The following is an 11,585-nucleotide window of genomic DNA, read 5'->3' as shown; positions in this document are numbered from 1 at the left end:
TTTGTTACATGATTGCGCAATCATGCTGGAATTTGGTTAGAATGTTAAAGAAGGAGGGCCAACAAAGTGTTGTTATTTTTCGGCCTCGTAAAAACATTGACATGGCAGCCACAGCAGTCATTTGTAACATGATTGCGCAAACATGGTTTTCCTGAACAACACCTATTTCAAACTTCTACTCAAATTCCACCAGTGAGATTCAGCTCTAACTTACCAGAAATTATCCTGAGATGGTCCTGACCAAGTGTTGTTATTTATTGGGTCGGTCAGAATCCCAAGAATAATACAATAGTATAAGGGTCTTTAATTTAGAGTCAGATGACCGTTAAGGCCCTTGGGCCTCTTGTTAGTTAACATGGAATGAACAGCTTATAATTTTAGTGTAGCATCTGCTATTAATAATTTTAGCTCACCTGCGTAAAAAGCAATTGACCCTATGGTCTGGCTCAGGCTCTGTTGTCATGACGGAGGACTATTCTATATGTAGATTTCTCTTTGTCCCTAGTTTTGCCCATTTCATTTTGAGACCCATCAGGAAAACAAAATGAGATTGGTTCCCATCTTAGATTTTGACAATTGAAGTTTGTTATCACTATTTTTTGACAAGTACAATAAACTTGAAGTGCTTGGAAAACAAGAGACCCAGAGGACCTGTATCGTTCACCTGGTTAGGTGTGACCAAACATCAAAGTAATGTTCATTTTCAATTCCCTTAATAGCTTTATTTGTTGATGTGGAACAATGCTATACCTGGTATATGGTTATGGCGTCAGGATCTCAACTGCTTTATTGACATAACCCAGAAACGAAGTCCAGACTCCCTTGGGGTGTGAAAAGACCCCAGGAGTTGTTTTTAAAACATGATTGTGTTTAAAGAAACTATGTTCCCTGGGGTGGGGAAAGGCCCTGGACCTATTTTTAACATCAGGATTGTGTTTATCTCTTGATGCCTAACAATGCTATATATGGTTATGAGGTGGGGATCTCAACAGTTTCAAAAATAAAAGTAGCAATATAAGGACTTACGTCTTACGTTCTGCTCCTCTGGCCCAAAGGGGGTGAGAGTCACCATTAATGCAAATTCGATTCCAATTTCCTTAAGGATATTTCTGACCATATATGATTCAAAGCCATTCAGTACTTTGTGACAAGTAGCCATTTAAAGGACTTTTCCTTATTGGGCCCCGTCCTTCTTGCTCCAGGGTGGTCGGTCACCATTTATTTGTTCTACCCCTAAGAATGCTTCCGACTAGATTTGGTTAAAATCCATTTAGTACTTTATAGTAGTGATTTAAAAGATTTGCTTCCATTTCCACTATTGGGCCCTGCCCCTCTGACCTCATGGGGGTCAGAGTCACCATTTATGCAAAATCTGTTCTCCTTCCCCCAAGAATCTTTCTGAGAAAATTTGGTTAAAATCCATTCAGCATTTTATGGCTAGTAGCGATTTAGAGCAAATGTTGATGGATGCTGCACCATGGCATAAGCTCACCGGACTAAGGTAAGCTAAAAAACAAACAAAATGATTTACAGGCAGCCATCTTGGATTTTAACACTTATAATTTTTATTGAGAAACACTGGAATCATGTCATGCATTCCACCTCACTGTTAAAGTTTCATCACTTTTTCTTGGAAAGCTTTTGATGAATCTTTCTCCAATTTGATTTTAGTAGTAAATTAGTTAAAACATGTTAGCACTATTTCTGAGAAAATCCTTCTTGGATCTTTCTTAGATTTCTTATCATGTAGGTTCCATTTGTTATCAAATGATAAGAGAAAAGGAAAAAAAGTGGAGAAAAGATGACTTTCAATGAAGATAATTCAACGATGGTTGCCTAGCTCCCTTTTGGATATATGACTTATTCTCAAAAACCAGAAGGCCTAGGATTAGAATATTTGACTGGTATGTATCTCGGAAATGACCACCTATAATGTATGCACAGGGGTCAATTTCGTTAAAACATTCAAACAACTTATGATTTACTAAAATTTAATGGCTTAGTTTGGAATTCCCTAAAATATCTTTCATAAAACAACTTTATCAGGTTAGTAAATACTGTATGTGAAAAGATTTTCGTATTGCAACAACTGTTTGATTCTATAGTTTACTGCACTCTTTCACCATCCTAAAAGCCAGTGAAACATGTGAACCCTGAAAGTATGAAAGCTCAGAGTTCAAGATCTATAACAAATCCAATGTTGGAGAAACATTGGTAGGTGGAGAGCAGTAAACAATTTCTAAACCATAAATCAGCAAATACTGATAATGCCACACAACTAAATTATGAATCAGGACTATTCTTAAGTGTTTGATAGAGAGAGCATTCTTACATAATACAAAGGAAGGATAGCAAATATGATATATGTCATACTCCCAGTATCAACTGTTTTGTTAGGTATTACTATGTCGGCGGTGTCTGCACAATGATTTCCGTCCAATAACCTGAGTTCCCTTTGGCTAATCAAACTCAAACTTCATACAGTGCTTCCTTATCAAAAGTGCTTGCTTGGGATTGCTTTTCAGGTTCAAAGGTCAAAGGTCAAGGTCACTGTTTCTATTAATAGAAAATTGGTTTCCATGCAATAACTAGTTACCTTCGGCCAATCAAACTCAAACTTCACAGTGTTCCTTACCAAAAGTGCTTGCTTGGGATTGCTTTTCAGATTCAAAGGGCCTTGCTACTATAAATAGAAAATAGGTTTGCTTGCGATAAATTGAGATCCCTTGGGCCATTCAAACTCAAACTTGATGCATTGCTTTCTTATAGGAAGTGCTTGCTTTAAGTTTCGATGTTCAAAGGTCAAGGTCACTGTTGCTATTAATAGAAACTTGGTTTCCATTTGATAACTCGAGTTCCTTGGACCAATTAAACTCAAGCTTTGTATAGTACTTCCTTATCAATAGAGCTTGTTTGGGATTGCTTTTCAGGCTTATAATAAGTCAGTCACTGTAAATGAATAGAAAATCTGTCCAGTTCCCTTTTGGTCAATCAACCTAAAACTTCATATAGTGCTTTCTGGTTTCTGTATGAAAAACACTTAATTTTGCATGAAACTTGTTTTGATTTGCAAAGCAGATCAGTTGGATTTTTGAACTTCAAATCCTAGCTTGCTGAGAAGGCGACACATCCACTTCCATGTTGATAATGTAACAAATTTAGTGGTTATGAATATCTAATCTGTACTTTGTTTTTAGCCCACCATCATCAGATGACGAGCTTTTCAAATCACCCTGCATCGAAGGTCCTTCCATCCCTCCATAAACAATTCTTGTTATCGCTATTTCTCAGAAAGTGCTAAAGGGATATTTCTCAAATTTCATATGCAAGTTCCCCTAGGTATCTAGTTATGCATTTTGGGACTGATCGGAGGCGGCCACCTTGGATTTTGATAATTGAAGATTTGTATCAATATTTCTCAGAAAGTACTAAAGGAATCTTTTCCCCATGGTCCCTAGTTGTGCATACTGCATTTTGGGACTGATCGGAAAACAACATGGCCAACAGACAGCCATCTTGAATTTTGACAATTGAAGTTTGTTATCGCTATTTCTCATAAAGCACTAATGGGATCTTTCTCAAATTTCATATGCAAGTTCCCCTTCATCCTTAGTTGGGCATATTGCATTTTGGGACTGATCAGAAAACAACATGGCTGAAAGGCGGTCATCTTGGATTTTGATAATTGCAGAATGCATCTGATATATCGTGCAATATGCCATTCTTAAATGTTTTGAAGGAAGATTGAAAGAAGAGAAAAAATCAGTCTTTCATTTGACTGATAGGGATCATTCAATGGTCGTTGCCAAGATCCCTCTGGGATCTCTTGTTATAATCATTATATGTGGTATATACAGAAGATTGTACCATGAAAAAAATCTGGAAAGCTTGAAAAGTACAAATATTCTATGTGATACAGTACCTTAAACATTGAAATGGTGGATATATTATGGAATGTTTGATGAATATCTTGAATATTGATGACATGTTTACAAATCATGATGGGGGTTTTTATGAATTGAGGAACCAATTACTTGAAAAATAAAAGAATTCCAACAAGAATAGTTCTAATAATTCATTCGAATTCTTTTTAATTCATTGTAGAATTGATTGCCCATTATTTGGTATATTAAAACAAGTTCAGAAATTCAAAAATATATTAATATACAATGAGAAGTGATTAAACTTTCATTATTGAAGCACTTTCATACTGTACAAATACATGTAAATCCAAAAGTATAACAAGATATTAAATGTCAGAAATGGTGATATCAATTACAACATAATTCTTTAGTAAAAACTCTCAAAATCTTCTATGTTTCATGCTTAAAACGAATGTGTTCAAGACATGCACACACTGAAAATAAAAATCACTGATCTATGAACTATATATATATATTTATAGTGTACAGTGTACACTGTATACTGGATCAGGACACGTGCAGTGTCATGCATATCAATAATCCTGATAGTGTCCCTTTGTTGTATCCCCAAGATAAGTTTCCATTGTATCAGCAGAAGGCGTATACATGTTTAAATCAAGACCCATAGCAGCGTCCAATCATCAAGGACTAATAATCTGTCCAATGATAAGGGTCCATCATGGCATCACCAGGAAGGTGCCCGGTACAATATGTATTGTGTTGGAGTAGTGATTTCCTCTGTGATGCGAACAGCTGGCATACGGAGGTGTGTGTCTGGGGTGGGGATTGGAGTTGGTGTGGGTTTGATGGCAGGAGTGTCTGATTTGCTGCTATCTTCTGTCTCATCAGCCATATACCGGAACTGACCTTCAGCTTTTTCAGGATAAAGTCGAAAAGGAAAGCTAAAAATACAAAAGATGACATAATAAATCACATTTCCACAGACATATTTACATATTTTATGACTATCAAATTCTGCATATTTACTTGAACTTCCAAACTATTTGTCATATTCCAAATATACCAGGAAATAAATTAATGATCAGAACATAACCAGACAACTTATGTGTTCCACAAGCAGTTCCAATATGCAACATTCTAATGTACATATTATTTATCACACACTCATATACCAAATAAAATGTTGAAAAGTGCTAATCACAGATGTACCAATGGACATATACTACAGTTCATGTAATCATTTAGATGGAGTTTCTTTACCAATATGTATATGCCCCTGTTATACACTTGATTACACTTACCATAATTTCTGTGCTACTGAGCTTGTCCGTTTGGCTCTCTTCTTTCCTGACCCTCTCTTTAATGGCTGGAACTGGAGAATTCAAAAATAATGTTTACTCGGAGTGTAACTTTAGCAAGTTTTATCTGTATTTTTTATGTTCTTTCCTGTATTTATTTTCAGTTTAGTTGATAATGCATTATTTTATTACACATTTACAGATTTTAACATAAATTTTACCACTGTTCTCTCCAACATATTTTTTGCCTAAAGGAAATATTGTTTCTCCTCTCCTACCTACCCACCCAAAACACTCCCTACTCAAAATATGTTGACTTGAGTATCCTCATAATGGGGGCTTTTGGTTAAGTTATTCATACCATTTGACTCGTATGACCTTTAGAATGGGTCTAGGTTGTTCCCGACAAACTTTGTAACTCATCATCCCAGTATGCTGTTGACCCAATATCATGAATCTGGGTCCTTCTATTACTTAGCAGAAGAATATTGACTTCTTTGAATATTATTAACTTGAAAGTAGGTCAAGTTCACTCATTTCAACAAACTTGGTAGCCCTCCATCGAAGCAAGCATGCTTTGAGCTAATATCAAGATACTAGACCTGAATTATTGAGAAGATGTTTGAAAGAAAGACTCAGTGCTAGTCAGAATTTAACAACAACAAATGTCAAACTATGGCATTTTAACTTTCTTGCCCTCTCAAACTCTTATCCTACGCATTTGTATAAACTTTGATCAAAATACCTAAAGGAATGAAGTTGTTAAGAGTGATGACATTGAATAACATAAGTTAAAAATGTGGATATCAAAATATAAGTTTGCAGAAAGACATCCTCGCCTTAAATGGCAGGGGCATGAATAAATTTGAATACACACGGTTAAACACTTTAAACATGTTCAGCAAGATATTGAGATAGAAAAGAAAAAGCTATTGTGATGCTTGTGTAGGAAAACTGTCAGGCAAGACTCCTTAATTAAGACTGCAGATGACTTTCAAAAAAAAATTGTAATATATGCTGCAGTCCCTAACCTTCCTCTTGAGTGTTTCTCGAGGTCGTAGCCTACTGGGCATGGGTTCAATCTGGTCATGGCTGAGTCGTTTCAGTGGAGCGTAGCGCCATTGTGGATTCCTCGATCTCAAGTCCTCTATGTCTTTCTTAAACTCTAGCCTTAAATGAAACAATTAAGTTTTTCTGTTTATTCCAAAAATGATAAATGTAAAGGATACACTCAAGACTTTTCACAGGTCCATGAATCACTGCAGCTTCTTTTATTCATGGATATCAGACCCATACAAAATTGAATCATTGCATTTTCTCGTGCTCATTTTTTTCGTTATCTTATTTTAAACGATCTTGCTTACCGAGGGACAGAACAATATACAGCAGTCACATGCCATATAGCGTTATATACTATCTTCCATTAAAATAAGATTTGCATCACCTTAAGAGTGGCTTCCTGGCATATAGATGTATTATATAAATCTCACCATTTACATTATAATTACAATAAAGTCAAATTCAATGTTCAATTTTGTAACATTTTGAGGAAAACAAGTATTAAACATCAAAAGTCTCTGACTTATAAAAAGCAACTTGATTTTATGGCTATAATGCATTTCAAGTTTCAAAATCAGTCAAAAAATGTAGATCTCTTGGCAAAAAACAAATAGTAAACTGAACAAAGGGCAGAAACGTTTGCAAAAATAATTGCATCAAAATTTTGTTCAGGCAAACACAACATACATCATGTATCATGTTGGATCATAATAAACCTGCTGTTTTTTCAAATAAATCGGTTGAAGAATCCAGACCAAAATCAGATAGTGAAATGAACAAAGTGAAACATTTCATATCATGATTATAATGTATACCAAGTTTCAAATAAATTGGTTTAACTTTATATGTAGTAGCCAGACAAACAAAAGTTTATACCATCCAGGGCTTTTCTGATGGTCTTTTGGGGCCCATTCCCCATTGAAATTATTTCATATTTAAGCCAAATTCCCCAAATTTGCAGTTTACTCCTGAAAAAATCTTTCCCAATTCACCAATTTTCTTCCGAAAATGAGACAAGGCCCATCCCAAATCAGTGAGAAAAAGCCCTATATACCGTATTTGACCTAATAAGGGCGCCTGCCCTAATAAGGGCGTCCCTACCTTTTTTCAAGGAAATAAATCTTTGACTGAGTGTCAAAATGGTGTTCAAAAGTAATAATTCATGTGAAATGTTTTGCTACTTTATGTGTTCAATTTTCTTCAGCAAATTAAGTAACTTGAACACAAGTTTTGGCCACATTTTGTCTATTCCTACAGATGACGTGTCAGTGCAAAGAGCACTCAAAACTAAACACGCATACAAAAAATAACTTACCATCTTTATTTGAAGATAAAGTAAAAGACTTCATTCTTGTTGATAAATAACTTTTGTTCAGAACAGAAAGCTAATAAAGGACATTGTAAATCAATTATTAGGTCAAAGAAAACGATGTCTGATATGATCTGGGAAATCACCTCTGTCTATAAATAGAACACAAAAGAGTTCCATTTAAGCATAAATGGTTGAACACACGTTCTCTGGTCTAAAGATCAGCTGGCATGGTTTACAAGTTTACAGGAATATTCAAGTGGTGTTTAAGCTTATTATATGATAATGAATAGATATATCTTCATCTGGAATATTTTTATGACTGAATATTTTACCGTTTCCACAGCCTTGGGTATTCTGCTATAAGGTATAGTCTGTTTCATAAAACTTCAGAATAACTAATCTTAATAAGGGCGCCCCCACTGTCATTTACCTGCGCCCTGCGCCCTTATTAGGTCAAATACAGTATATAATATTGGTCTGTATTCTATCTGTAATAATAAAACTCGCTCATATGGCTGTCTTTCATCGTAGGACATCTTCCTCCACTTTGCTCCCAGCATACGAGATACCTCCCTGTTATCCAAGCGTGGATGTTCGTCAGCCATCAATCGTCTCTGTTCCACAGAAAATCGGATAAATCCATTCTTTGGTCGCTTTGGGCCTTTAGAAGTCTTCTTGGATACTATAATGCAAAAGTTCTTGTGGACACAACACGCATACAAGCTTCACAACCCTTATCATATGAAGTGTTGCAATATTTAAAGAAGTTTTAATCTAAATAGTAATTAAGTCTGTAATGTACTATGTGATGGATTGGAAGACTATGTTTGAATATTGTAAATGTTGATTGCTCAGATAATGTCCTCATGCATGCATTGAATCATACAATTTGTTTTTCATTGGTCTACTTTTTCTGGATAGATTCCATTGTTTTAGCATCACAGGTATAGTTTCCTATAGTTAAAGAATGATATATTTAGAGAAACACAACCAACAATTGTAACCATACCTCTGACAGGATTAACCTGTGGTGTCCGACATATCTTGGTGCAAGATTTATATCTGGGAAAAGTAGTCGTAGCCGAGTCTGCTTCCAGAGTCTGTGTCGCCACATCAAACTCTGTGTTGGCTTGTCTCCAGTGAGATCCCAAGCCTTTCTTTGACTGCTCTAGGAGTACAGAGGCTAGGGCTGGATACTCCCTCGAAAACTGTTCCATCATGGATGATTCATTTATTTCTGGATTATCCACAAATGACTCTTCATTATTCAGCTGAAATCTGAGCTCTTCCTCAAACCTGTCACAACTGTCTAAGTTGGCACTGAAATCTGAACTGTCGACAGTACTGTCACTCTCGCCATTCAGTATATGACTAAAATCACTTTGACAGTTTGTAAGCCTTTGCCCAAAGTAGTTAGCATTGTCATCCAATGTTGAGCTTAAATCACTACCTGTATTTTCTTGTATTGGAACAAACCCTCTTTCAAATGCTCCCATCTCTATTGCTCTCCTCAGATCATCTTTACTTCCATTTCTCTCTTTGCCAATTTCACCCAATACTGATGTAACATCCTCTGTGGACGAGCTGCTGCATTGTAATGGTTTCTGTCGCAGCTTCAGACTTGTCCAGGCATCAAACATACTCTGACTGACTGTTTCAGAGTCATTTATCAGGTCAGAAGTTTTGCATGAGTACTGAGGTATTGACTGAACAGGAGTGGTTACAGTAAAATCATGTTTTTGTTGTAAAACCATTGGATACAAAGCTTTGATTGCGATCATTCCTTCTGGACTGGGCGATCGTGAAAGCAGTGGATGTACATCTGGTATCCAGCTGGAAGAACTGTGTTCTGGTGAGAAGTGGAACCCATTATTTTCGGCAAATTTGAAGGAGTGTGGAGGGCTGTCTGATGAGCGTGTAGATGATCCATCACTGTAATTGTCAAAGGAAGAGTGGTCCCGTAGACTTGTATAGTCCTCCCTCAGCAGGGAAACAAGGTGCTGGATGTAGCAAACTGCACTATTGACTATGGAGAGCTAGAGAAGAAAAACAATACTGTAAGTTTAAAAATACATATGACCACTAATGCAAAAGTTGCTACGTCAATAAATACATTTTTAATACAAGTTTGAATTGCAGTCATTGTGGTCAATGAATATTTTTATATTTATATACATGTAAGAGTGGTTCAAAGTATTATCAATATTCATGTTCTATATGAATATTTGATGTGTTTGTACTTTGTAAATGCTATTTAAAACTTATGTAACAGGGCATGCGATTAATTAAACATTAGTCCCTGCCTCAGCTAGGGATCGAAGCGGGACCTTTTGATTACTAGTCTTATGCTCAAACAATAGAGCTACAGTGTTCTCTAACAGAGAGGTATACTGTAGCTAGTATTTTACCAGGGTTACATCATTATGTAATGTTTAATATTAGCTACTACTAATCGATCTCTTGGTAACACTAAAGGTAGCTATTTTAAAAGGTTTATACTTTAATTTTGCTAATTTGCTACATTGAAAGTAAAAATTATGGAAAAATAAGGTCAGTTTTATGTAAAATATAGTAATTGTGTCCTTTTCTAATTCAAAATTTTGTTGGGTTGTGAATATTTGAACCAATAAGACCAATCTTTACTTTAATGACTAACCTCAGTCTGTGGATGCTGTAGGAAATCGCCAGCTATGGATTTACACAACCGGGTAAGACAGGCAGTGTAGTTATCTTGTGTCTGCTCCTCCTGAATACTGGTATCCTATAAAGTGTTCATCATTTTAATTTATTGGAATAGATACAACATTAAAAGAAAATGAAATATTGTTTCTCATTTACACCTGTCAGATTTCATCAATTTTACACCTGTCAGATTTCATCAATGCTACTACTAGATGGCATGTCTGTCTGGCAGGTTTTACGATGATTTTGAATCATTTTCTCTTGAGTGATGTTTTAATACAATAGTAAATTACCTGAATATAAGAAAGTCCCTCTGTCATGGAGGGCGAGTCACCAACGCCATCGGGGATACAGAAAGGACCTGATACAGGATACGGAAGGTCAAAGTCCAGATAAGCATCCCAAAGAGCTTGTCTGTCTCTATCTGTAAATAAAAACATACACTTACAGGCAAGAGATTGAGTGCAGTAACTTCAATATAACATTGACCTTGGCCACATCAACCCAAATATAAAATAGTGGCGTATTTTGATAAGGAATAAATTTATTCTGGCTTGAGTTTACCTTCATTTGCATTGTGCTGATTTTCAGTCAGTTCTTTAATTAATGTACATGGCGAGTCTGCATCTCTGAAGTTTGAAAAAAAAACATGTTTAAAAAAGGACATGTTAAACATTGCAACAATTAAAAGTTAGAAAGACTATTATGCCAATGAGAACACTACAGACTGATTACGAAAAAGATGTAGATTGATTAATGTTCCTACAAATTACAAAACTGGTGTCAAATTAATGTATACATTCTAATCTCCAAGTCGCATCAACAAATGAAAGTACAAAATTGTTCGTAATGTTTTTTCATGTTAAAAGGCATATGGTTATGAAACAGTTGTACAAAATACAGAAATGGTTGAAGTTTGTTATCGCTGTATATGATTTTAAGAATGTTTTTGATGGATGACTCTTTCTTTTCAAATTTTACATTGTCCTTAGCAGTGTATTTTAAATTTTGAAACTGATCAGAAAACAAAATGGCTAACAAGTGGCCATCTTGGAATTTGACATTGGAAGATTTGTTATCACCATTTCTTCAGAAGAACTGGAATGATATTTTCTAACCTGATGCATAGGTTCCCCCTAGGTCCATTGTTGTGCCCTTTTAATTTTGGGTTTGATTTGAAATCAACATGGCCAACAGCCGGCCATCTTTGTTTCTGATAGTTGAAGCTAGTTATTGATATTTCTTCTTATAAAGACTCCTCTGAAGATTTCATTTGTAGGTTTCCCTTGTTATTAGATAATCAAAAGAAAAAGGTGGGAAGAAGGAAAAAGCAGATAAATGATCTGACAG

The 11,585-nt window shown here is 35.6% G+C and overlaps 2 protein-coding genes across 2 annotated transcripts; both read right to left on the bottom strand.

The window, feature by feature from the left end:
• Positions 1-4,068: 4,068 nt before the first annotated feature.
• LOC117337192 lies at positions 4,069-7,252 on the bottom strand. The gene is made up of 3 exons (XM_033898041.1): positions 6,214-7,252; positions 5,186-5,256; positions 4,069-4,825 (listed from the first exon to the last, which is right to left on the bottom strand). Exons 1-3 carry the CDS (start codon positions 6,253-6,255, stop codon positions 4,609-4,611), a joined length of 330 nt encoding a protein of 109 aa, XP_033753932.1. The 5' UTR covers positions 6,256-7,252; the 3' UTR covers positions 4,069-4,608.
• Positions 7,253-7,975: 723 nt separating this feature from the next.
• Positions 7,976-11,161, bottom strand: LOC117338572. Its single transcript, XM_033899930.1, has 5 exons — positions 10,800-11,161; positions 10,529-10,659; positions 10,210-10,314; positions 8,563-9,589; positions 7,976-8,235 (listed from the first exon to the last, which is right to left on the bottom strand). Exons 1-5 carry the CDS (start codon positions 10,909-10,911, stop codon positions 7,976-7,978), a joined length of 1,635 nt encoding a protein of 544 aa, XP_033755821.1. The 5' UTR covers positions 10,912-11,161.
• Positions 11,162-11,585: the final 424 nt, after the last annotated feature.

Source organism: Pecten maximus, chromosome 11 (assembly GCF_902652985.1).
Source record: "Pecten maximus chromosome 11, xPecMax1.1, whole genome shotgun sequence".
In the NCBI taxonomy this organism is placed as follows: Eukaryota; Metazoa; Mollusca; class Bivalvia; order Pectinida; family Pectinidae; genus Pecten; species Pecten maximus.
Note: the sequence above shows the minus strand (reverse complement) of the source record. Positions and strands in the feature narration are given on the sequence as shown.

Coding starts and splice junctions, on each gene's coding strand:
- LOC117337192 (XM_033898041.1), bottom strand. CDS start 6,255: ATGCCCAGTAGGCTACGACCTCGAGAAACACTCAAGAGGAAG. Junction 5,257..6,213: donor GAGAAACACTCAAGAGGAAG/GTTAGGGACTGC, acceptor TGAATTCTCCAG/TTCCAGCCATTAAAGAGAGG. Junction 4,826..5,185: donor TCAGTAGCACAGAAATTATG/GTAAGTGTAATC, acceptor TTGTATTTTTAG/CTTTCCTTTTCGACTTTATC.
- LOC117338572 (XM_033899930.1), bottom strand. CDS start 10,911: ATGTTTAACATGTCCTTTTTTAAACATGTTTTTTTTTCAAACTTCAGA. Junction 10,315..10,528: donor AGGGACTTTCTTATATTCAG/GTAATTTACTAT, acceptor AACACTTTATAG/GATACCAGTATTCAGGAGGA. Junction 9,590..10,209: donor TACAGCATCCACAGACTGAG/GTTAGTCATTAA, acceptor TTTCTTCTCTAG/CTCTCCATAGTCAATAGTGC.